The sequence below is a fragment of the Gadus macrocephalus genome, chromosome 21 (genome assembly GCF_031168955.1).
Source record: "Gadus macrocephalus chromosome 21, ASM3116895v1".
Classification (NCBI taxonomy): Eukaryota; Metazoa; Chordata; class Actinopteri; order Gadiformes; family Gadidae; genus Gadus; species Gadus macrocephalus.
Genome location: NC_082402.1, coordinates 15,050,611 through 15,077,700, shown reverse-complemented (window position 1 = coordinate 15,077,700; position 27,090 = coordinate 15,050,611). Strand labels below are relative to the sequence as shown.

At 44.9% G+C, this 27,090-nt stretch overlaps 1 protein-coding gene and 1 long non-coding RNA gene across 2 annotated transcripts; both read left to right on the top strand.

Moving 5' to 3' along the window:
* Positions 1-10,065: 10,065 nt before the first annotated feature.
* On the top strand, positions 10,066-11,825 carry LOC132449680 (uncharacterized). Its single transcript, XR_009523629.1, has 2 exons — positions 10,066-11,003; positions 11,099-11,825. It is a non-coding gene; the product is annotated as an uncharacterized LOC132449680 (long non-coding RNA).
* Positions 11,826-12,435: 610 nt separating this feature from the next.
* LOC132450357 (uncharacterized) lies at positions 12,436-16,243 on the top strand. Its single transcript, XM_060042445.1, has 6 exons — positions 12,436-12,447; positions 13,479-13,652; positions 13,778-13,997; positions 14,323-14,526; positions 14,684-14,920; positions 15,116-16,243. The coding sequence occupies exons 1-6, from the start codon at positions 12,436-12,438 to the stop codon at positions 15,421-15,423; spliced, it is 1,155 nt and encodes a 384-aa protein (XP_059898428.1). The 3' UTR covers positions 15,424-16,243.
* Positions 16,244-27,090: the final 10,847 nt, after the last annotated feature.

Genomic DNA, 27,090 nt, shown 5'->3' with positions numbered 1-27,090 from the left:
ACCATTTACGGTATGGGCTGTGGTACCACTTTCAAGGAGGTAAGTATAACAAGAAATGTGCATTTCGCCGGCACAACGCGAAGCATGTGTTCAAAACAAATCGGCTTGGCCTATGCCAAAAGATGCAACTGACTCCAGTGAATCTGTGGATATAAAGGTTTTGACTGTGGGAGGTTCGTTGTGGGAGTTATAGCCCAAAACGTGTTTTCAGAACATTCCATTGGCCAGTTAGGAGATATATTATTTCGTCGTTTATTTGCGCCCCCTTGTGGCGAAATTTTCCAAAGACAATTTTCCTTTGCCAAATAACTCCCGCCCACATTAATAATTCTTGGCCATATTTTTTATATAGACTCGGGTTTGCCCCTTGATGGTTCCGTTATAGTTTGAAGAACATTCTTTTGGCCAATTAGAAGATATACAATTTCCTCGTTTATTGCGCCCCCTAATTGCGAAATATTCCGAATTCTTTATTGAACGCCATTAAGGGTAACACCGACATGTGTCTAAAATTTGGACTTGATCCGATCTCTAATTTTTGTATTTTTTGGATTTATGATTTTCGACGTAAAACGTAGCTAATAAACCAATATTGAAAATGCTACCGTTTCGTCGTCGAAGGTCGGATCAAAAAAGTGTCCCTTGATTTCTCTGCGTGTGCGTCTGAAGATGCCGTGTGCAAAGTTTTGTGTCAATTGGTCAAGAAATGCGGGAGGAGTAGGGATAAAACAGTTTTGCGGTTTTCGCGATTTTGCGAAAAAAAATTATAGACGCAAATGGGCGTGGCCTATGCCAAAAGATGCAGCAGACTCCAGTGAATATGTGGGTACAAGTTTTTGAATGTGGCAGGTTCGGTGTGGGAGTTATAGCCCCAAACGCGTATTTCTTGGTATAGCGCCACCTAGTGACCGGCAGGTCTGGATTTTGTCGTCTGCATAGTCTTCACGTACCTGGATCTAGTCATGCAATTCGCGTGTCGGCACCATTTACGGTTTGGGCTGTGGTACCACTTTCTTGGTAGGAAGTATAAAAATAATAATCCTTACAAAAACAATAGGGATCCAACCTGTTGGCTTGGACCCCTAACAAATGGGCACGGCGTGTGCCAAAAGTTGCAGCTGACTCCAGTGAATCTGTGGATATAAAGGTTTTGACTGTGGGAGGTTCGGTGTGGGAGTTATAGCCCAAAACGCGTTTTCAGAACATTCCATTGGCAAATTAGGAGACATACAATGTCGTCGTTTTTTGGCGCCGCCTTGTGGCGAAATTTCCGAAGACAATTTTCCTTTTCCAAATAACTCCAGCCCACATTAATAATTCTTGGCCATATTTTCTATATAGACTCGGGATTGCCCCTTGATGGTTTCCCTCGAGTTTGAAGAACATTCCTTAGGCCAATTAGAAGATATACAATTTCCTCGTTTATTGCGCCCCCTTATGGCGAGATTTTCCGATTTTTTTATCGAACGACCTTAAGGGTATCACCGACATGCGTCTAAAAGTTGGACATGATCCGATGTCTAATTTTGCTATTTTGTTAATTTTTGCGTTTCGACGTAAAACATAGCTAATAAACAAATATTCAAAACGCTACCGTTTCGTCGTCGAAGGTTGGATCAAAAAAGAGTTTGAGTATTTATTTTCGTGTGCGTCTTAAGATGTCGTGTGCAAAGTTTGGTGTTGATTGGTCAAGAAATGCGGGAGGAGTAGCGAAAATACAGTTTTGCGGTTTTCGCGATTTTGCGAAAAATAATTATAGACGCAAATGGGCGTGGCCTATGCCAAAAGATGCAGCAGACTCCAGTGAATATGTGGGTACAAGTTTTTGCATGTGGGAGGTTCGGTGTGGGAGTTATAGCCCCAAACGCGTTTTCCCTTGGTATAGCGCCACCTAGTGTTCGGCGTGTCTGGATTTTGTCGTCTGCGTAGTCCGAAGAGATCTGGATCTAGTCATGCAATTCGCGTGTCGGCACCATTTACGGTTTGGGGTGTGGGCCCACTTTTAAGGAGGTAAGAATAATAATAAGAAAAATCCTTACAAAAACAATAGGGATCCAACCTGTTGGCTTGGACCCCTAACTAGAACTGCAAGCAGTTATGCAGGGGTCCAAGAAGTGTGCATTTTGCCGGCACAACGCGACAAGAAATGTGCATTTCGCCGGCACAACGCGAAGCATGTGTTCAAAACAAATGGGCACGGCGTGTGCCAAAAGTTGCAGCTGACTCCAGTGAATCTGTGGATATAAAGGTTTTGACTGTGGGAGGTTCGGTGTGGGAGTTATAGCCCAAAACGCGTTTTCAGAACATTCCATTGGCAAATTAAGAGACGTACAAAGTCTTAGTTTTTTGGCGCCGCCTTGTGGCGAAATTTCCGAAGTCAATTTTCCTTTTCCAAATAACTCCCGCCCACATTAATAATTCTTGGCCATATTTTCTACATAGACTCGGAATCGCCCCTTGATGGTTTCCCTCGAGTTTGAAGAACATTCCTCTGGCCAATTAGAAGATATACAATTTCCTCGTTTATTGCGCCCCCTTATGGCGAAATATTCCGATTATTGTATTGAACGCCAGTAGGGGTAGCATCGACATGTGTCAAAAATTTGGACTTGATCCGATGTCTAATTTTGGTATTTTTGTAATTTTCTGCGTTTCGACGTAAAATGTAGCTAATAAACAAATATTCAAAACGCTACCGTTTCGTCGTCGAAGGTCGGATCAAAGAAATGTCAGAGGCTTTCTTTGCGTGTGAGACTGAAGATGTCGTGTGCAAAGTTTGGTGTCGATTGGTCAAGAAATGTGGGAGGAGTAGCGAAAAAACAGTTTAGCGGTTTTCGCGATTTAGCGAAAAATATGAATAGACGCAAATGGGCGTGGCCTAGGCCAAAAGATGCAGCAGACTCCAGTGCATCTGTGTGTATAAGGTTTTGAATGTGGGAGGTTCGGTGTGGGAGTTATAGCCCCAAACGCGTATTCCTTGGTATAGCGCCACCTAGTGGCCGGCATGTCTGGATTTTGTCGTCTGCGTAGTCCCCACGGATCTGGATCTAGTCATGCAATTGGCGTGTCTGCACCATTTACGGTTTGGGGTGTGGGCCCACTTTTAGGGGGGTAAGAATAATAATAATAATAAGAACTAGAACTGCAAGCAGTTATGCAGGGGTCCAAGAAGTGTGCATTTCGCCGGCACAACGCGAAGCATGTGTTCAAAACAAATGGGCACGGCGTGTGCCAAAAGTTGCAGCTGACTCCAGTGAATCTGTGGATATAAAGGTTTTGACTGTGGGAGGTTCGGTGTGGGAGTTATAGCCCAAAACGCGTTTTCAGAACATTCCATTGGCAAATTAGGAGACATACAATGTCGTCGTTTTTTGGCACCGCCTTGTGGCGAAATTTCCGAAGACAATTTTCCTTTTCCAAATAACTCCAGCCCACATTAATAATTCTTGGCCATATTTTCTATATAGACTCGGGATTGCCCCTTGATGGTTTCCCTCGAGTTTGAAGAACATTCCTTAGGCCAATTAGAAGATATACAATTTCCTCGTTTATTGCGCCCCCTTATGGCGAGATTTTCCGATTTTTTTATCGAACGACCTTAAGGGTATCACCGACATGCGTCTAAAAGTTGGACATGATCCGATGTCTAATTTTGCTATTTTGTTAATTTTTGCGTTTCGACGTAAAACATAGCTAATAAACAAATATTCAAAACGCTACCGTTTCGTCGTCGAAGGTTGGATCAAAAAAGAGTTTGAGTATTTATTTTCGTGTGCGTCTTAAGATGTCGTGTGCAAAGTTTGGTGTTGATTGGTCAAGAAATGCGGGAGGAGTAGCGAAAATACAGTTTTGCGGTTTTCGCGATTTTGCGAAAAATAATTATAGACGCAAATGGGCGTGGCCTATGCCAAAAGATGCAGCAGACTCCAGTGAATATGTGGGTACAAGTTTTTGCATGTGGGAGGTTCGGTGTGGGAGTTATAGCCCCAAACGCGTTTTCCCTTGGTATAGCGCCACCTAGTGTTCGGCGTGTCTGGATTTTGTCGTCTGCGTAGTCCGAAGAGATCTGGATCTAGTCATGCAATTCGCGTGTCGGCACCATTTACGGTTTGGGGTGTGGGCCCACTTTTAAGGAGGTAAGAATAATAATAAGAAAAATCCTTACAAAAACAATAGGGATCCAACCTGTTGGCTTGGACCCCTAAAAATCTTTACAAAAACAATAGGGATCCAACCTGTTGGCTTGGACCCCTAACAATCCTTACAAAAACAATAGGGATCCAACCTGTTGGCTTGGACCCCTAACTAGAACTGCAAGCAGTTATGCAGGGGTCCAAGAAGTGTGCATTTCGCCGGCACAACGCGACAAGAAATGTGCATTTCGCCGGCACAACGCGAAGCATGTGTTCAAAACGCTACCCTGAACCTGTGGATACAAAGGATTTGACTGTGGTAGGAGTAGCGAGAAGTCAGTGTAGCGTTTTCGCGGCGAAATTTTGTAGAAGATATACAATTTCCTCGTTTATTGCGCCCCCTAATGGCGAAATTTTCCGAAATTTTTATCGAACGACATTAAGGTTAGCACCGACATGTGTGTACAATTTGGACTCGATCCGATGTCTACTTTTGGATTTTTTGGGATTTTTTATTTTCCACGTCTAATTTAGCTAATATACCAATATTCCAAACGCTACCGTTTCGTCGTCGAAGGTCGGATCAAAAAAGTGTTCGAATTTTATTTTTTGTGTGCGTCTGAAGATGCCGTGTGCAAAGTTTGGTGTCAATTGGTCAGGAAATGTGGGAGGAGTAGGGAAAAGACAGTTTTGCGGTTTTCGCGATTTAGCGAAAAATATTCATAGACGCAAATGGGCGTGGCCTGGGCCAAAAGATGCAGCAGACTCCAGTGCATCTGTGGGTATATCGATTTTGACTGTGGGAGGTTCGGTGTGGGAGTTATAGCCCCAAACAAGTTTTCCTAGGTATAGCGCCACCTAGTGGCCGGCAGGTCTGGATTTTGTCGTCTGCGTAGTCCGAACAGACCTGGATGTAGTCATGCAATTGGCGTGTGTGCACCTTTTACGGTTTGGGCTGTGGTACCACTTTTAAGGAGGTAAGAATAAGATTATGCAGGGGTCCAAGAAGTGTGCATTTCGCCGGCACAACGCGACAAGAAATGTGCATTTCGCCGGCACAACGCGAAGCATGTGTTCAAAACGCTACCCTGAACCTGTGGATACAAAGGATTTGACTGTGGTAGGAGTAGCGAGAAGTCAGTGTAGCGTTTTCGCGGCGAAATTTTGTAGAAGATATACAATTTCCTCGTTTATTGCGCCCCCTAATGGCGAAATTTTCCGTCATTTTTATCGAACATCATTAAGGTTAGCACCGACATGTGTGTAGAATTTGGACTCGATCCAATGTCTAATTTTGGATTTTTTTTGGATTTTTAATTTTCCACGTCTAATTTAGCTAATAAACAAATATTCAAAACTCTACCGTTTGGTCGTCGAAGGTCGGATCAAAAAACTGTCTATGATTTCTTTGCGTGTGCGTCTGACGATGCCGTGGGCAAAGTTTGGTGTTGATTGGTCAAGAAATGTGGGAGGAGTAGCGAAAATACAGTTTTGCGGTATTCGCGATTTAGCGAAAAATATTCATAGACGCAAATGGGCGTGGCCTAGGCCAAAAGATGCAGCAGACTCCAGTGCATCTGTGTGTACAAGTTTTTGGACTCTGGGAGGTTCGGTGTGGGAGTTATAGCCCCAAACGCGTATTCCTTGGTATAGCGCCACCTAGTGGCCGGCGTGTCTGGATTTTGTCGTCTGCGTAGTGTTCAGGGACCTGGATCTAGTCATGCAATTGGCGTGTCGGCACCATTTACGGTTTGGGCTGTGGTACCACTTCTAGGGGGAAATAATAATAATAGGAAGAAAAATCCTTACAAAAACAATAGGGATCCAACCTGTTGGCTTGGACCCCTAATAAAAATCCTTACAAAAACAATAGGGTTCCAACCTGTTGGCTTGGACCCCTAACTAGAACTGCAAGCAGTTATGCAGGGGTCCAAGAAGTGTGCATTTCGCCGGCACAACGCGACAAGAAATGTGCGTTTCGCCGGCACAACGCGAAGCATGTGTTCAAAACGCTACCCTGAACGCTACCCTGAACCTGTGGATACAAAGGATTTGACTGTGGTAGGAGTAGCGAGAAGTCAGTGTTGCGTTTTCACAGCGAAATTTTGTAGAAGATATACAATTTCCTCGTTTATTGCGCCCCCTAATGGCGAAATTTTCCGATTTTTTTTTCGAACGTCATTAAGGTTAGCACCGACATGTCTGTAAAATTTGGACTCGATCCGATATATAATTCTGGATTTCTTTGGATTTTTGATTTTTCACGTCTAATTTAGCTAATAAACAAATATTCAAAACTCTACCGTTTCGTCGTCGAAGGTCGGATCAAAAAACTGTCCGACGATTCCTTTGCGTGTGCGTCTGAAGATGTCGTGTGCAAAGTTGTGTGTCAATTGGTCAAGAAATGTGGGAGGAGTAGCGAAAAAACTGTTTTGCGGTTTTCGCGATTTAGCGAAAAATATTCATAGACGCAAATGGGCGTGGCCTAGGCCAAAAGATGCGGCAGACTCCAGTGCATCTGTAGGTATAACGTTTTGGACTGTGGGAGGTTCGGTGTGGGAGTTATAGCCCCAAACGTGATTTTCTTGTTATAGCGCCACCTAGTGGCCGGCATGTCTGGATTTTGTCGTCTGCCGTCACCTCACGGACCTGGATCTAGTCATGTAATTGGCTTGTGTGCACCATTAACGGTTTGGGCTGTGGTACCACTTCTACGGAAGGAAGTATAAGACTAGAACTGCAAGCAGTTATGCAGGGGTCCAAGAAGTGTGCATTTCGCCGGCACAACGCGACAAGAAATGTGCATTTCGCCGGCACAACGCGAAGCATGTGTTGAAAACGCTACCCTGAACCTGTGGATACAAAGGATTTGACTGTGGTAGGAGTAGCGAGAAGTCAGTGTAGCGTTTTCGCGGCGAAATTTTGTAGAAGATATACAATTTCCTCGTTTATTGCGCCCCCTAATGGTGAAATTTTCCGGATTTTTTATCGAACGTCATTAAGGTTAGCACCAACATGTGTGTAGAATTTGGACTCGATCCGATGTCTAATTTTGGATTTTTTTGGATTTTTAATTTTCCACGTCTAATTTAGCTAATAAAGAAATATTCAAAACTCTACCGTTTTGTCTTCGAAGGTCGGATCAAAAAACTGTCTATGATTTCTTTGCGTGTGCGTCTGAAGATACCGTGTGCAAAGTTTCGTGTCGATCGGTCAAGAAATGTGCGAGGAGTAGCGAAAAAACAGTTTTGCGGTTTTCGCGATTTAGCGAAAAATATTCATAGACGCAAATGGGTGTGGCCTAGGCCAAAAGATGCAGCAGACTCCAGTGCATCTGTGTGTACAAGTTTTTGGACTCTGGGAGGTTCGGTGTGGGAGTTATAGCCCCAAACGCGATTTTCTAGTTATAGCGCCACCTAGTGGCCGGCATGTCTGGATTTTGTCGTCTGCGTAGTCTACACGGATCTGGATCTAGTCATGCAATTGGCGTGTGTGCACCATTTACGGTATGGGCTGTGGTACCACTTTCAAGGAGGTAAGTAAAATAACAATCCTTACAAAAACAATAGGGATCCAACCTGTTGGCTTGGACCCCTAAAAATCCTTACAAAAACAATAGGGATCCAATCTGTTGGCTTGGACCCCTAACAAGAAGTGTGCATTTCGCCGGCACAACGCGAAGCATGTGTGCAAAACAAATGGGCACGGCGTGTGCCAAAAGTTCCAGCTGACTCCAGTGAATCTGTGGATACAAAGGTTTTGACTGTGGGAGGTTCGGTGTGGGAGTTATAGCCCAAAACGCGTTTTCAGAACATTCCATTGGCAAATTAAGAGACATACAATGTCTTAGTTTTTTGGCGCCGCCTTGTGGCGAAATTTCCGAAGACAATTTTCCTTTTCCAAATAACTCCCGCCCACATTAATAATTCTTGGCCATATTTTTTATATAGACTCGGGTTTGCCCCTTGATGGTTTCCTCATAGTTTGAAGAACATTCCTTTGGCCAATTAGAAGATATACAATTTCCTCGTTTATTGCGCCCCCTAAAGGCGAAATTTTCCATAATTGTTATCGAACGACCTTAAGGGTAGCACCGACATGCGTCTAAAAGTTGGACATGATCCGATGTCTAATTTTGCTATTTTGTGAATTTTTGCGTTTCGACGTAAAACGTAGCTAATAAACAAATATTAAAAACGCTACCGTTTCGTCGTCGAAGGTCGGATCAAAAAAGAGTTTGAGTATTTATTTTCGTGTGCGTCTTAAGATGTCGTGTGCAAAGTTTGGTGTTGATTGGTCAAGAAATGCGGGAGGAGTAGCGAAAATACAGTTTTGCGGTTTTCGCGATTTTGCGAAAAAAAATTATAGACGCAAATGGGCGTGGCCTATGCCAAAAGATGCAGCAGACTCCAGTGAATATGTGGGTACAAGTTTTTGAATGTGGGAGGTTCGGTGTGGGAGTTATAGCCCCAAACGCGTTTTCCCTTGGTATAGCGCCACCTAGTGACCGGCGTGTATGGATTTTGTCGTCTGCGTAGTCCGAAGAGATCTGGATCTAGTCATGCAATTCGCGTGTCGCCACCATTTACGGTTTGGGGTGTGGGCCCACTTTTAGGGGGGTAAGAATAATTAAAACGTAGCTAAGCGACAAATATTCAAAACGCTACCGTTTCGTCGTCGAAGGTCGGATCAAAAAACTGTCTATCATTTCTTTGCGTGTGCGTCTGAAGATGCCGTGTGCAAAGTTTGGTGTTGATTGGTCAAGAAATGTGGGAGGAGTAGGGAAAAAACAGTTTTGCGGTTTTCGCGATTTAGCGAAAAATATTCATAGACGCAAATGGGCGTGGCCTAGGCCAAAAGATGCAGCAGACTCCAGTGAATATGTGTGTGCAAGTTTTTGACTGTGGAAGGTTCGGTGTGGGAGTTATAGCCCCAAACGCGTTTTCCCTTGGTATAGCGCCACCTAGTGGCCGGCGTGTCTGGATTTTGTCGTCTGCCGTCACCTCACGGACCTGGATCTAGTCATGCAATTGGCGTGTCGGCACCATTTACGGTTTGGGGTGTGGTACCACTTCTAGGTGCTGGAATAATAATAAAAAAAATTCTTACAAAAACAATAGGGTTCCAACCTGTTGGCTTGGACCCCTAATGAAGGAGAGGAGGAGTGGATCGGAGGGAGGCCATAAGCACAGTTGGAAATATGTCAAAATACTATCTTTCCTGGAGCCTTATGTACAGGAAAGGCTCACAATTAGTAACTTCGACCAGCCAAGCCAGACAGCAGAGAGCATTTTGAATGCAATGTGTGAAAACAACGAGGTAAGACTAGATGAGATTGAGCTAATGTGCCATGATGAACAGGCCAATTCATAATTGTAGGCTAAATCAAACGAGTGAAGCTTATCAGCTGTATGACTATGTCCTGTGTTTAATCATGTGGATTGCGAAGGAAAAAAAAATTATGCTTTGTGTAATGTTGTGTTTTGTCCCGTGTTTCCTTTACCTGACAGACTACATTGGATGACACAATGAGTAGTCAACCTGGGCCTAGTTCTTCAAATGGCAGTTCATCTAGGCCCCCACCTCATTCATCTAGGCCCCCACCCTCTCCATCTCCACCCCCACAACCACCTCAACAAGAACAGCAGCAGGAATTCGGGCCCATGAGAGTTCAAAGAGGGAGGAAGAGGCAGGCCACTGCAAACATAACCCCCTACCAGCAACAGGTCCTCAGTGCCATTGCTAAAGAGGAGAATGAGCATGAGCGTTTCCTTCTGAGCTTTGCACCCACACTGGCAAGGTTGGAGCCTCGCAAACAGGCATTGCTAAAGTGTAGAATGCAGTCACTGTTTTATGATATCGAATTTGGAGAATGAATGAAATTATTAAATTAAATTATTACATTTAAACACAGACTGCTTTGCTTTGTACCTCTTTCTTTACATTAGATATTCTGAAGGAGATTTAACATTTTATCTTGTTTTATCACTACAATACCCACTTTGATATACATAGGAGCCACACAATTTCTATTAGGTATAAAAAAAATATTTAAACTTATGTCAGCTTTATCGTTCATGGGTGTGGTACTGCTTCCAAGATTCAGAGAAAACTTCAACTTCACCACATCATCTGGTGTTTGCTGGTGATGAAATTAGATTAGATTAGATTAGATTAGATTTTATTGATCCTTTTGTGATGACTCCCTCAAGGAAATTGATTGTCCAGTAGTTTACAGAAGAAACACAACACAATATTAAATTATATACAATATAAGATAAACAATACACTCTTGGATAACTATAAAAAGTAAAACAAAAAGTAAACAGTAAACAATAATTATAATAATAATATAAGATAAACAATAAACTCTTAACTAACTAACTAACTATAAAAAGTAAACAAAAACAGTAAACAATAAACTCTTAGCTAATATAGAAAGTAGAGATAATAATAGAAGTAAAACAGGATTCAAGTAAAATAAAAAGATAAATGTAGAGAACTGTATAGAGGATTAATATAAATAAATAAATAGATATAAATAAATAAATTAAATAAATAAATGTAAACATAAATAAACATATATATATATGTTTGTGCCTAGATGTTATCCTGCCAGGGAACTCGTCCAGCTTCAGACATGAAGTACTGAGCAAACTTCTCCCTCACTGCCACAACATCTCTGCCAGCATTGTTGGTGCCAAGGCGAGGTGCGTTCTGGAGACCTTGTGATGGCTCAGCTGTGGATGTTCCAGTAGATGACCTAGCCGGTATTGTAGTGCTGGCATCCCACCTCAGAAAGTTATGGAGCATGCAGGTGGCCTTTACCACGTTCTCTGCCACTTCTGGAGAGACACACAGCACCCGACGGTACACTCTCCATTGGGATGCCAGTATGCCAAACGCACACTCGACCATTCTGCGCACGTGAGAGAGACGGGTGTTAAACACTTTTTTTTCTCCAGTGTTGTAGCCAGGGTATGGGCGCATGATGTTACGGCGCAAGGGGAAGGCTTCGTCTGCCAGAAACACATGAGGCATCGGGCCAAGATGTTCTGCCCCTGGGAGGATGGAGTCATCCGGGATACCCAATGTGTTCTGCCGTAGGGCAGTACCAAAAGCGGAGGAGGAGAGGGTTCCCCCATCACTGTTTCTTCCATAGGCCCCGATGTCAACAAGCCTGAAACAGTACCTGGCGTCGACTACAGCCAGAAGGACGATGGAAAAAGTGCCTTTGTAATTGTAATAAAGAGTGCCACTGGAGGGAGGAGCCTCAATGACTACGTGTTTCCCATCCATTGCCCCTAGGCAGTTGGGGAAATCCAGCTGTTGGAATCCAGTGGCGATCTTTCTCCACGCTGCTTTGTCCGGAATAGGCATGTAATCTGGCAGGAGGCAATCCCAAATAGCTGTGCAGACCTGATGAACTATGCCTGCCACAGTGCTGGCACCCATCCTGAAGGCGAAAGCGATGGACCGGAATGAATCGCCAGTTGCCAGATACCTGCCCAAAGAGTGATATTTAGTTTAGTCTGAAACAATTGAGCAAGCACGCATACACCTGTTGATCTTGATTGTAGCCGTTAGCAGTTAGATAGCAGTTTCTATTTCATTTGCAGGCCTGACAGTCAGGTAGGTAATGCTAGCAGTCTACATCCTGTCCAGCGAGGGACGCTATACATATAAAATAGGCCTACTCTGAGCACCTTTAAAACAAGACTGAAGACTTTTATGTTTGCTTTAGCTTTCTGCTAAATCTTAAATACATTGCACTTTCTAAAAAGCTTTTTTAAATTTGCCTTTATATTCTATTTTAATACTAAAATGCCTTTTTAACTTTCTATTTTACCCATTTCTTTCCATATGTTGATCTATTATTTTATTTTATTGTATGACAATGTTTAAATGTGAAGCACTTGAGTCTGCCTTGTGTAGGAAAAGTGCTATATAAATAAAGTTGCCTTGCCTTGCCTACGTATGCTGAAAAGGTGAGAACAAGCTCTGCAACACCAAAGAGTATGGGAGGCAAGACAACATAGCTTACATTAGACCTGTTGCTAGGTAACCTACTACCTGCTTGTTACTAGTAATAATAATGATAGATTCAATTTATATAGCGCTTTTCACACACTCAAAGCGCTTTAAGTAGTAGTAGTAAAATAAGCTACGAGACATGCGTCTGATTTCATAATCCTATTTATAAATATATTTGCGGATATACCTTAAACAAATGCTGAGTCGTTCCTCTGGACTGATGGCTTGCCTCATGTGGGTGTCTTGCCTTATTATTGAAGGCGCAACGATGCGCAACAAGGTTTCAAATTGACTCTTGTCGAGTCTGAAATATGCACTGAACCGTGCATTATCAAACCGTAGCTCCTGAATCAAACTATGAAACGCCCCGTACTGCTGCCGTCCCCGGTTTATGTCATGCACCCACAAACGGGAAGGTTCATCGTTATCCTCGTCGTTGTCATTTAACGCCAAAACAAGGGCTAATTTTCTCATCCTCGACATTGTAACTGACACTGTAGCGTAGTCAAACCACTTTGATGCGGTAACTGATTTGCAACGTTGGCTCTAGAACATTCTGCTCGAGAATGAACTTGACAAAACCGTCAGTTGGTAAAAAACCGCCCGGGTCAGGTGTTTTTTAATGTAAAAAAACTGCCTGTGTGAACACGCCCTTTATGCTTCAGCATATTTTTGCCATTTCCAAAATAATGTATAGGCCTACCCAAACATTCCGTCCCCGTGACGACGTCACCGCGGCGCCTCTGGCCAGCGGAACGCCGTGGCCCTCTGACATCACGGGGCCACGCTCCTCTATATAAGACAATAATAATAAGAATAACCTTTATTTATGCAGTGCTTTTCTACACAGAGCTACAAAGTGCTTTACAGATAAAAAGAAAGAAAGCAAAACAACCAAACAAAAATAAATGTCTAAGAACAATTGTATGACAGGTCTTTTTTTTTTTTTTTTTTTAATTATAAACAATAAATACCATGAATGAAAAGTGTACCAGGCAAAACATAAAAAATAACATTTAACTGCAATAAACTCTTTAAAGTCTTTGCGGTACAGGTGAGTCTTATTAAGGAGGGACTTAAAAGATGTCACCGAATCAGCTAACCTTATTTGCTCAGGCAATGCATTCCAAAGCTTTGGGGCTAACACAGAAAAAGACCCGTCCCCTTTAGCAGCTAGCCGGGACTCAGGAATAGAGAGTAAAATATAAGACACCGCTCCTCAGTGCCGTGCTCAGTGGTGATCAGAGAGCGGAGCGATGAGCGTTACCTGGTGATCAGAGAGCGAGCACAGCGGCCAGTGAGCCAAGTTAGCAAAGAGCGAGGGAACTATGGAGAAGAGAGGGGCGAGGAAACCTTAACGGTGACGATCTCCTCCGACAGGAGGAAGAGGCCACCCCCGATCTGGACTCCTCCTCCCCCTCTCCGGACCCCCCCCCGCCCCATCTGGTCTCCACCTCGTCGCAAAAGAACGAACGTCTGAGACAGGTGAGGAAGGAGAAGACACCAACACCAACAGCGACTGAGGCGTCATTGTGTTTCCTGTCGTGGGTCTTCAGGGTTGGTTCGTGTTTGACCCGAAGAGTTCCTGATGCCGTGTGTTTGTGTCCTAGGTGGTGATCAGATGGTTGGAGACAAATGAGGAGGCGAATGACCCGGACCAAGGCCAGACCGCCCCGGACCACGGCCAGACCGCCCCGGACCAAGGCCAGACCGCCCCGGACCCAGGCCAGACCGCCCCGGACCACGGCCAGACCGCCCCGGACCAAGGCCAGACCGCCCCGGACCCAGGCCAGACCGCCCCGGACCAAGGCCAGACCGCCCCGGACCAAGGTCAGACCGCCCCGGACCAAGGCCAGACTGTCCCGGACCAAGGCCAGACCCGCGATGAACCTGGTGAGTTCCCTGCATTGTTGTTTTTTACCTGCTTGTGTGTGTGCGTACCTGCTTCTGTGTGTGTGTGTGTGTGTGTGTGTGTGTGTGTGTGTGTGTGTGTGTGTGTGTGTGTGTGTGCGTGTTATACGTCATAATAATCACAAAACATTGACTGAGCGACTCTCACACTCAGCGCCACTTAAACAGACCCCATAGCAGCAACAAACATACATCAGCCACTATGGTCGTCACTAAACACAGCTTTGTCGTTCATTTCTGACAGAACCCCAACACCAGGGAGAAGGCTCAGGCCCTTTCGTGGCCTGGCTGCCTCCGACCGCAGACGGGCCCCCCGGGAAGGACCTGGCCCAGGTGGTAGGGAACCTGAAGGTCCGGGTGAAGGGAGTCAGGAAGCTGAGCGTGGAAACAGCAACCATGGACCCAGGCCAGACCGCCCAGGAGCCAAACCAGCTCCCCAATGTGCCTGGTGAGCTGGCTGCATTGTGTTTACCTGCTTTTGTGTGTGTTGTTTACCTGCTTGTGTGTGTGTTTACCTGCTTGTGTGTGTGTTGTTTACCTGCTTGTGTGTGTGTGTTTACCTGCTTGTGTGTGTTTGTTTACCTGCTTGTGTGTGTGTTTACCAGACAGCCCCCCCACAAAGGCCCTGGCCCAGGTCATGGGGAACCTGAGGTTCCGGGTGAAGGGCCTCAAAAAGAAGAGGGTTCAACCAGCAACCACCTCCCGGCTTGATGAGGAGAAGCCTTTGGGCCGCCCTTCAGGCCGGAGCCCCTTCCCTGGCCAGACTGCCCCGGACCGAGGCCAGACCGCCCCGGACCAAGGCCAGACCGCCCCGGACCAAGGCCAGACCGCCAATGAACCTGGTGAGTTCGCGCATTGTTGTTTTTACCTGCTTGTGTATGTGTTTACCTGTGTGTGTCTACCTGCTTGTGTGTGTGTGTGTGTGTGTGTGTGTGTGTGTGTGTGTGTGTGTGTGTGTGTGCATTTATCTTTTGAGTTTTATACGTCACCATAATCACGAAACATTGACTTAACGACTCTCTCACCGTCTCTGACAGCAGACAGGGCCCCGAGAAAGGACCTGACCCAGGTCTTGGGGAACATGAGGGTCCGGGTGAGGGCACTAAGAAAGCAGAGGATCGAAACAGCTACCATCGCCCTGACGGATCAGGAGGAGGAGAAGCCTTTGGGCCGCCTTTCACGCCAGAACCCCTTTAAGCGCATCAAGATGGCCTGGGCCGACCCAAAGGCCGCCCCCCGAACACCCCTGAACATCAGGATCTGGTCATCGAGGCTGAGGAGGAGGGGGAAGCCACAGCTCAGGCTGAGGGGACGGGCCTCAGGCCCCGGGTCAACAAGTGGCTGAACTTTAGAATGAAGGAAATTTCAACATTCGCGGCCCGGTTCCAGTGTGGGTCGTGTGTGCGCTAAGAAAAAAAAAAGAAAAAAGAAAATAGCATATAAAAACAAAAAAAATAAAACTGGAAAATAAAATGTATTACGGCACCATTGTACAGACAAAGTATGCACGTCAAACATCTGATGGCGCCCGACCAAGTCCACATCGATGTGACATCACACAGGAGGGAAACCCCAGCTTTGTCTAAGCCCGGGTGAATTTAAACAAAGTATTGAAACATCTGATGGGACTCAACCAAGTCCTCATCGATGTTGCATCACACTGAGGTGTGTCATACTTTGTTTAAATTCACCTACGCTAGGAGAAAGCTGGGGTTTCACTCCAGTGTGTGATGTCACATCGATGTGGACCTGGGCTGGACTTATCCGATGTTTGACGTACATACTTTGTCTGGGCCCAGGTGAATTTAAACAAAGTATGTACGTCAAACAACTGAAGTGACCCGACCAGGTCGACATCGATGTGACGTCACACAGGAGTGAAACCCCAGCTTTGTCGGAGCCCGGGTGAATTTAAACAAAGTATTGAAACATCTGATGGGACCCAACCAAGTCCTCATCAGTGTTACATCACACTGAGGTGTGTAATGCTTTGTTTAAATTCACCTGCGCTTGGACCAAGCTGCGGTTTCTCTCCAGTGTGATGTCACATCGACGTGGACTTGGTCGGGTCCCATCCGATGTTGGACGTACACACTTTGTTTCAATTCGCCTGGGCCCAACAGCCAATTCATGTATATTAAATCAAATAAAAATGTTTGCCGAAATCTTCGTCCTCGTGTCTGTTTATAGATGTATATACTCAATGGCAGACACACACTCAGTGACACACACGTGTGTGAGCGTGCCGTGCGCACACACAACAACAGCAGGTGGTGGAAGAAGAACCTGAAAGCCATACTTGAGTAAAAGTACAGATATCTTCCCAGAAAAGGGCCCTGGTAAAAGTAAAAGGCGCCCAATCGAATACGACTTGAGTAAAAGTCTTCCAGTATCTGATATTAATAGCACTTAAGTATCAAAGGTAATTTTCTGATCTTATATGTACTTGAGCATGGAAATTAAAAGTACAAGTAAATACTGTTAATAAAAAATAAATAATAATAATAATTTTCCCATTTGAGATTTATAGGGACTTTGAAAATAAAATCAATTTCCTCACCTTCCTACTCACGCACACATACACATGCACACGCACATACACATGCACACGCACACACACACACACACACAGACAAGAAAGAGAACAGAGGGAGAGACAGACAGACAGACAGACAGACGAGAGACAGACAGACAGACAGATGAGAGAGAGAGAAAGAGAGAGAGAGCGACAGAGACAGAGACAAAGAGTAGGCACAGCGATAGTCACCGCATTGTCTGTGTCGTTTCACGTCGTATTACCCTCTGTGTGAAATGGAAAAATGACTCAAGCAAACTTCACACAAAACTTTACCAGACTCGCCTTGCACTCGTTTCACCCAGGGAAAGATAGTTTCCCAGTCTTTATTGTAGCTGCATTTCCTGTTCTTAGCCGTACGAGTCGTGCTTTCCTCCGTCTCGTGCTGCATGCAGTTTGACCTGAGTTGTATTTCATGTAGGCTACGCCGTCTAGGCTTCGCCTTATGGGCTTGTCCCTGAAAATTCAAACTATGCACCTATCAGCGTGGGCACCGCCCACATTTCCCAACGGTATCGTGTCTATATAACGCTGTGTATACCGTCGCTCATCCTCCCTTTTCTTTCAGCACTTGTGCTTATCAGCGAGAAATTGAGAACTACTATTAAGAAGATGAAAACTTCAACACGGATCTCCCAAGCCGGTGGCAGCGGCTCGGGCGAGGCCGCGGACAAACGGCCCTTTTCAGGGCCACCTGAGGGTGCTCCTGGAGCTAGGTCCTTTTCAGGACTCCTATGCGCCTCCTGTCCCGCCTCCCTGGCACTGGGTGACGGGCACTTGGCGTGCTTTCGGTGCCTCGGCGCCGACCACGCCGCGGCTGCTATGGCGGCCCCCGTCTCCTGTGTCGCCTGCCGGGAGCTGCCAGAAGAGGGGATCCTCTCCATGCATCTCTTCTTTTCCCCTGCGGTGGAACTGGCTGACGCCATCGACCTGTTCAGGGCCGGCCCTGACGATGACGATGGCATCATCGGTTTTTCCCGCTCTCGGGTTACAACCGCCACCGTCGTACAACACGAGGGTCCACGCCGGATGACCGATCTCTTCCGGGAGATCATGGGTGAGGCGGCGGCCATCAAAGGGATTCCCATGCCGGCCCCGCCTCTCGCCCCCGTATCTGACGATATGCAGGGCGAGTGCTTTCGCACCCCATCTTTTTCCCGGAGGGTTACCCAGTGCCCCTTGTTCCCGCCTGTGCAGCACTTGTTTACTGCTGCAGGTGGGGACCCTTCGACCCTGAAGGCTCCGGTAAGATTCTACACAGATTTCACCAACGTGGAGGGATGGGCCGATACTCCCCCCCCGACCGCCTCCAGAAGCAGATTGTCGGCCTAACGGACAGGGTGTTCGTTTGTGCCTCTCAATCCGCGGCAGCGGTCAACAACATCACCCTGCTCTCCTCCGCCATGGTCTCCTTGTCGGCTGACAGGGAGGCCTACGGCCCGGAGGAAGCCGCGAGATGGCTGGCGGTTTCCCGCTTTTCCAGCGCCATCCTCCAGCTATGCCAGCCGATAGCCGTTTCGGCCGGCCGGCATATGGCGTGGGCTACCATGATTCAAAGGGTCATATGGCTCTCCCACACTGTGGTGCCGGAACGAGAGCGGGCCAGCCTCGTCCAGGGTCCACTAGTGCCGGATGGCCTATTTGGTTCCCGGTTCTCCGAGGTGCTCGCTCACCAGCGTTCCAAGGGGCCGCCTCCGACTCCAGCCCCGGTGCAGCAGCAGCCGCAGCCGCAGCCGCAGCCGCCGCAGACGGGGAGAGCAGCGCCACGGACCGGGAAGTTCCGGAAGCTTGCTCCTACTTTTTCTTTCCCTATTACAGTTTTTTTCAATTGCTTGAACACTGTAGACACATGCTTAGACCAAAGTAACACAACAGTAACAACGTTTTTGTTACTATACCTTAAACACATGTAACCATTCCTTAAACAAAAGCGCTGCTTTGCACTTTAGTTGCAATTGTGCAACACACTTGCTCCTTTCTGCAACACACTTGCTCCTGCACACTACACACTATTTCATACATAAGACACTTAATTAAATTAAAAATTAAAATGACGTCTCATTGTACCATTGGGAAAACACATCTATTCAAAATCCTAAACACATTGGTTAACTGAGAATACTTACTTACACACCTTAAAACACTTTCTTCCAAAACTGAACACCAATCAGCCAGCTACAAAAAGGCCTCAGTTAAGCCATTTTGAGAACTTTGCAAGCATGGATGAAGCAAGAGCAAGAGGCAGAGGTAGAGGAGGAAGAGGAGGACAGAGACATAGAGGAGGACGTGGTGGAAGAGGAACATTATTTCCGATGACATAAAAGCCACTTTGGTGGACCATGTCATAAACCATGGCCTGACTATGAGGGAAGCTGGGCAGAGAGTCCACCCTAATCTAAGCCTTTTCACAGTTTCATCCATAATAAGGACAATCCGACTGGAAAACAGGTATGTCTTCAACTCTCTACTTTCTACTCTACTTAGACTGTATCTAGAGTATTTGCTGTACTGTACCATATCACATGTACTGTATTGCAGGGTGAATATGTACAGGTAAGTGTTACAGTCCTATACATTTACAATACAGTATTGGTGTCATCCAGTTACAGCTGAATATGTGCCATTTTATCAGTACCACATAGATACATTCAGAGAGGTACCAGGTACCTGTTCGATGGGGTGGGGGTTCTGTATGTGTAGTACTGTAGTTGAGTGTTTTGAGTAATGCCATCCAAAATATGTACTGCATGTATTTTGTTTTGTTACAGAGCATCTTGGAAATGGATGGAGCTGCACAGCCTCATGAATTTATTTTCATTGATGAGGCTGGATTCAACCTCAGCAAAACAAGACGACGGGGTCGTAACATAATTGGCCAAAGGGCAATTGTGCCAGTCCCGTGGCAGCGCTTGGAGATGGCGCGTATATGACCGCCAACCACATGCTCGCATGCCTCTTCTGCAGGCAATGGAACAGGCCTGCGGAGACATCGACTTAGGGTCAATCCATGGATGGATTCGGCACACAAGGCAATATTTTCCCCGATGCTTAGCGGGAGAAAACATTGCTTGTGATGTTGATGAGATCCTATGGCCAGACCCCAACAGACGGCAGGATCCATAAGCCCACCCATGCACAATTGCCATGTTTTTCTGTGTTTACACTACAGTAGGGTTTATTTTTGTTTTATTTTTGCTCAAACTGTATTTACTGCACTGTAATGTACAGTACTGCAATGTACTGTACATTACATTACAGTACATTATGGTTGTGGTAAAAACGTGCCCTCTGTGGAACTGAATAAAAACAGTGAATATGGAAGACTGCAGTGTTTTATATAAAGTTGACTAGTGTGTTGCTGCTGATCTGAAAGTGTATTCATATGATGCAAGTGTGTATCATTTTGTCATCAGAGTGCCATTTTTACAAAGAATTGTTAGGTTTCGATAGCCGAGTTTCAATTTGACATAGATGTGAATGGTTTATTTCCCAGTGTTGTGTCTTATTTGCTTGTGTGTTGAGTTTTGACACAATGAGCCAAAATTTGCAAAATGTGTTCAAGCAATTGAAAAAAACTGTAAAGAAAAAAGTAAAGACCGTTCGGCCGAACGGCAGTACATGGTACCTAAAGAGCGATATTCCTCAGGCCACCTGCGTCCTACGCTTGTGGTGCGTTCCTCCATGTTGCCTCTTTCCCCCTCTCAGCCCGGTGGCTGTAGGGTGGCGGTCGGACGGCGTGTTCACATGGCCTCTGGTTCACCTGCTTCTAAGACGCGGCGTCCCTTGGAGCCTCGTGGACGGATCAGAGACTCGTTGCACGAGCCCGTGGATACGGCCGCTTGTACCGGTCTCCTGGTTCCCCACATAGGTGAGGAGACGGGTCCGCGCGCTGTGGTTACAGCCTGCGGACAGCGCATGCGCACAGGTGCTGCGGCCGTACGGCTCGCTCCTTGTTCAGCGGGCACGAGCGCGACGTCTAGACAGCTCGTTGTTTTTACAGCGGCTGGTTCTGGTACGTCTCCTACGCTCGCTGAGCCTCCTCCCTTTCATGGGAAGCCCCCTTGGTTCACACGCAGTATGGAGGCGGTAGGGGCAGAGGAATACGGGTTATTCCTGGACGGTCTCTCTCCGACCGCTATGCGTGTTGGCAAGAGCGGTGCGTTCTGCAATCATGGTTGGACACCACGTTGAGATGGGGCCATCCCATACAGTTCAAGCGTCGTCCCCCACCCTTTATGGGGTTGGTGGAGACTACGCTACGGGACCCGGCTGCGAGCACGGCTCTAGCAGCAGAGATGGCACGTCTCTTGGTAAAGAGGGCCATCACTGTAGTTCCCCCCCACGAGTCTCACCTAGGGTTTTATTCCCGCTACTTCCTGGTTTCCAAGAAGTCAGGGGAAAAGAGACCTATTCTGGATCTTCGCGTGTTCAACAGATTCGTTGCCACGAGGAAGTTCAGAATGCTCACTGGCGGAGCGTTGTTCCGGTGTGTGAGAGAGGGCGATTGCACAATATGATCATGGAGCGTGTTATAAAGTGAATATGTGTGCAATATGACCAGAGATGTTTGTTTATTGTGGATGGATAATTAATACGGAAAGCGTTTGTTCTTTTGACTCCTGCAGCATATATCGGTACAGCGAAGGGGCAGTCCAGTGCTACAGCCCCAACGTCTTGGTCCAGAACTATTTGTCATAAAAAGTACAAGCCAAGGGAGTACCATCATGTGGCTGTCCATATTGCCTCCCACAAAACAAGATAGGTCCCAAAGTTTGTAGAGAGAAAGAAAGAAAGAAAGAAAGAAAGAAAGAAAGAAAGAAAGAAAGAAAGAAAGAAAGAAAGAAAGAAAGAAAGAAAGAAAGAAAGAAAGAAAGAAAGAAAGAAAGAAAGAAAGAAAGAAGAAAACTTCAGAAGAACAATAGGGGAGCGCTACATGCAGCACTCACCTAATAATTGTCCTGAAAGCAAGAATTAGCTTTTAAGGGTTGAACAGGCCAATATATATATTTTAAATCAATTATATAATCGAGAAATCAGAGCATGATGCATTCCAATCGTAAATAATTATAATTCAAGCAAAAATAATTAAAAAATAATTGTTTAGAGGGCAAAATAAATGCATTTGTACTCTTTTGTGGCAATCAAATACATAATTAACATAATCGAGATCAGTCAGATAAAAACAGAACATAGCTTTATTCATCATTTTCTGTGCGTTTGTGAGTGAACAATTTTGTTTGAATAGTGAACGATTTTGTTTGCAAAGTAAAACATTTTGGTTGACTTGAGTACGGATGGCGTGCTCACACTAGCCAAACGATCTAGACTTCGGGGGGCAAACGTACTTGAGTATTACAGATGGCTAGTGTGAGTGCGCCCTCAGACATACCTGTTATGCCCTGCTACTTGCCTTGTTTAAATTGTACACACACACACACCACTCACACACACACACACACACACACACACACACACACACACACACACACACACACACACACACACACACACACTCCCCATTTACCCAGATTTGAGCTTTTCTGCCATGAGACTTTAGAGATTAATCTTAAATTTGATTAGAGATTTGTCCTTGACTTTAAAATGTTGTTCCCATGGTTTCCACCACTAAGCTTTAGTGGTGGCTCTCTCTCTCTCTCACTCACTCACTCACTCACTCTCTGCTGGTTCCCTTAGTGCTGGTTCTCTCTCTCAGTCTCTGCTGGTTCCCTTGGTGCTGGTTCTCTCTCTCTCTCTGCTGGTTCCCTTGGTGCTGGTTCTCTCTCTCTCTCTCTCTGCTGGTTCCCTTGGTGCTGGTTCTCTCTCTCACTCTGCTGGTTCCCTTGGTGCTGGTTCTCTCTCTCTGTCTGCTGGTTCCCTTGGTGCTGGTTCTCGCAAATCTTGGAAGTATTAAGGGATTAATTTACTAACTAACTGCAAGTTTGAAGTATTAATAAAGTAGTAGTGAATAGTAAATTCATGCTGAATCGAGCATTATAAATCAATGCTCCTACATGAATACTTATTATTAAGCAATTCATATTGTGTCTTATATATAATACATATTATAAAAATTATCAAATTATCTTAATAATCATTCATTACTGATTCATTACTTGCTTACTAATGAGTATACACGCATGAAGAATGCTTCATAAATGAGGAATTCATTATTTAATACTGCTTAATTTATGCTTCAAAGTTGCAGTTATTCTAAATAACTGAATCAGTCCTTGAGGATAGTGTATGTTCCTCCTCTGATAAAGCTAAATCTAATTGCAACGGCCATTAGAGCTGATTTCAGTATTGTAGCCACCGCCGCGGCATCAAGTCCCACAGTCAGTGATACCAGAGTTGCAATACGACCACACCTCATATCCTTAAAGATCTAGGTTGCAAAAAAATCTCCAGACTTGCCCCTTTTAGGATTGGCTCCTTTAGAAGCGTATGTAGAAGTGAAGTAGGGCTGAACAATTTATTTAAATATTGTCAAAATCGCATTATTGCCAAGAGCAATATCCAAATTGAAGGAGCTGCAATGGTTCTATCGATGTAAAATATATCAATGTACATTTATAACACCATTATAGATTAAATGCTGTAGTGTTGCAGAGGCCCTGTTATACACATTTATTTTTCCCAAATTGAAGAAAAAACAAATGTTACATCACGATTTTAGATTTCTCTCTAACGATGAAAGTTGTGATTAAAAAAAGATATTCTCTCTAATAATGTTGCAAATGCATGTCTCACACACAATATCTGTCAAACGATATCACAATAAGATTATTTTACTGTCAAGCCCTGGAGTTCATTCTAGTACTGCCTTTTATTTAGCAGTGCTCAGAGGAAAACGTCGTTCTTGACTCCAATGAACAGATCATTGAGATATTACTGTAACAGCAGTGTTCTAACAGTGGGAAATAGCCCATTTTTGCGGTTCTTTAGAATACGATTAATCTGAAATATTTTTCAACAAGCTATTTTGTATTGCAAGCAAGTATCGTCCAACCAAAATCCAAGCAGTGGATGTAATTTGCAGTGGAGAACCGCAGGCTTCACCCTGACCTTCGCCTTGGCCTTTGAGGGCGTTTCATCCCACGTCTTTAATATCGGGCGATAGGAGCCAGCAACATTTCATATCAAATAGTGCTCGAGGCCTTTGTGCTGCTGGGCTGAATCCGAATAGGTCTCCTAAAACATGTGCTGGTACAGAAGCACTGGCCACTATCGGGGACCAGTCACACAGTATTATACTTCACACTGGCACTGTACACAGCATCGTCATTTGTGCATTGGCCCCAAGTATCGGGATCAATTGTGTCAATGTCAGGATTCAATGCTAATTCAATGCAAAGTTTTGTTTGTGGCATACTTCTGACATGAAAGCATTTTTCCCATTGGCAGCCTCTAGGGGCTTGAGTGGCAGCTACAGTTATAATTATAGCCATATGATTACCGCTATAAGACGTAAGTGTTGTCCAGTGGACCAGAATAAAAATATTTTATAGAGAACAATTCCTGGATTGGTTTGCACGTGTATGGCCACATTTAATTCTTTAGGAACATTGTAGTTCAGATATCTTTTAATCGGGTACAGTATAAAAAAAAAAAATAGTGCAGGTTTAATAGTTACATTATTCATATATTCAACAATGATGGATACTGGATAATGGCAAAATTTGGATAGGTTTCATTTCTTAAGACTCTTAAGACTCACAGTTTCAAGGTTTTATACAGGTTTCATGCGTTTGAAAGGAAGGACTCTGTATTACAATAGATTATGCTTCCGTTTTTTTATGCAATCTTCTCAGTGCTATGACTCACCTTGTTTAACCTGCCATAGCTGCATTGCTGTTTCTTTCACTCACAGAGGAAAAAGGCTGGTTTATAAGCCCAACACACCTGTCCTCCATTTGCTGTTTTCCAAGGGGACCCTTTGGATTTCCATTAACTATATCTGGATCATGGCAACCTTTTGGGGTGCTCAGATAGACTGTGTAATCAGGTTAAACATCGATAGAGAAAAGGAAAACAACACTATCGTGGTCCAGACACACACACGCGCACGCACGCGTTCGCACACACACGCACACACACACACAAACTGAACATATACACATATGGAACACACATAATGAAATACACGCAAACACAAACACACAAACACACACACATGACCCCACCCACAGGCATACACACAAAGAAATGGTTATGAAAATCGAATGCGAAAAATATAGCAATAATACAAGACCAAGACAAACAGAACCAAAAGGACCCATAAAGGAGCATAGGATCTATTGAAGTAGCTTTCATGACCCAATCCCTTTGTACGACCTTTAAACGTATTGTCAGGTAAACACACTATCGATTCATTCACATATTCTTCAAGGTGGAGGTGTGTGTGTCCGAGGGTCAGGGTATGAGTGCTTTTGTGTGTGTGTGTGTGTGTGTGTGTGTGTGTGTGTGTGTGTGTGTGTGTGTGTGTGTGTGTGTGTGTGTGTGTGTGTGTGTGTGTGTGTGTGTGTGTGTGTGTGTGTGTGTTTGTGTGTGTGTGTGTACCGACAGCAATATATTTTTTCACCTTCTTATGACAAATGTACTTGGCATTGGATGAAAGCGTCTGCTAAATGCCCTAAACATAAATGTTAATGAAGTGACTCCTGAAAATGACAAAAGCCAACTATGCCATTGGATGTCACCTGAGAGGACGACGAGCTCTGACGCACACTAATGCAACACTGAATCTAACAGAAACCCTCTCTCATCCAGCCATGAATACATGCATCTCTAGTTATTATTTCCATGCATCTATTTATGTTTTTGACTGATAATAAGCTTTGTTGTTCGGATGGATTAGCGTAAGACTTATTTCTGTCTAACGTTATCAATGAATGGTAGTGGAGAGGAGGAGCAGGTGTGCATTAACAAGGACCACTCAGCAGCATGGCTCCCAGCTCCAAGTTCATTAAAATTAATTAGGGGTCCAAGCCAACAGGTTGGATCCCTATTGTTTTTGTAAGGATTATTATTCTTCCCGCGGTGAAAGTGGGACTACAGCCCAAACCGTAAATGGTGCACACGCGCCAATTACATGACTAGATCCAGAATCGGCACCGCTACTCAGATAACCAAATCCAGACATGCCGGCCACTAGGTGGCGCTATACCAAGGAATACGCGTTTGGGGCTATAACTCCCACACCGAACCTCCCAGAGTCCAAAAACTTGTACACACAGATGCACTGGAGTCTGCTGCAGCTTTTGGTCTAGGCCACGCCCATTTGCGTCTATGAATATTTTTCGCTAAATCGCAAAAACCGCAAAACTGTTTTTTCCCTACTCCTCCCACATTTCTTGACCAATCAACACCAAACTTTGCACACGACATCGTCAGACGCACACGCAAAGAAATCTTAGACACTTTTTTGATCCGACCTTCGACGACAAAACGGTAGCGTTTTGAATATTGGTTTATTAGCTAAATTAGACGTGAAAAATAATAATAAAAAAAAATCTAAAATTAGACATCGGATCGAGTCCAAATTTTACACACATGTCGGTGCTAACCTTAACAGCGTTTGCTAAAGAAATCGGAAAATTACGCCCTAAGGGGGCGCAATAAACGAGGAAATTGTATATCTTCTAATTGGCCAAAGCAATGTTCTTCAAACTATGAGGAAACCACCAAGGGGCAAACCCGAGTCTATATAAGAAATATGGCCAAGAATTATTAATGTGGGCGGGAGTTATTTGGAAAAGGAAAATTGTCTTCGGAAAATTTCGCCACAAGGCGGCGCCAAAAAACTACGACATTGTATGTCTCCTAATTTGCCAATGGAATGTTCTGAAAACGCGTTTTGGGCTATAACTCCCACACCGAACCTCCCACAGTCAAAACCTTTATATCCACAGATTCACTGGAGTCAGCTGCATCTTTTGTCACACGCCGTGTTTTGAACACATGCTTCGCGTTGTGCCGGCGAAATGCACATTTCTTGTCGCGTTGTGCCGGCGAAATGCACACTTCTTGGACCCCTGCATAACTGCTTGCAGTTCTAGTTATTATTCAATTTGTTAATGTAGAAATGGTTGGAAATGTTGTGGCTCTATGTTGTGGCTTTGGTCTATGTTGTGGATCTATGTTGTGGCTCTATGTTGTGACTATGGTCTATGGGGTGGCTCTATGTTGTGGCTATGGTCTATTTGGCTCTATGTTGTGATTATGATCCATGTTGTGGCTCTATATTGTGGCAATGGTTCATGTTGTGGCTATGGTCTATGTTGTGGCTCTATGTTTTGGCTATGGTCCAATTTGTGGTTCTATGTTGTGGCTATGGTCCATATTGTGGCTCTATGCTATGGCTATGGTACATGTTGTGGCTATGGTCAATGTTGTGGCTCTATGTTTTGGCTATGGTCCATGTTGTATGGAAAGCCA

Coding starts and splice junctions, on each gene's coding strand:
- LOC132450357 (XM_060042445.1), top strand. Junction 13,653..13,777: donor AGAACGAACGTCTGAGACAG/GTGAGGAAGGAG, acceptor TTTGTGTCCTAG/GTGGTGATCAGATGGTTGGA. Junction 14,921..15,115: donor CCAGACCGCCAATGAACCTG/GTGAGTTCGCGC, acceptor CGTCTCTGACAG/CAGACAGGGCCCCGAGAAAG.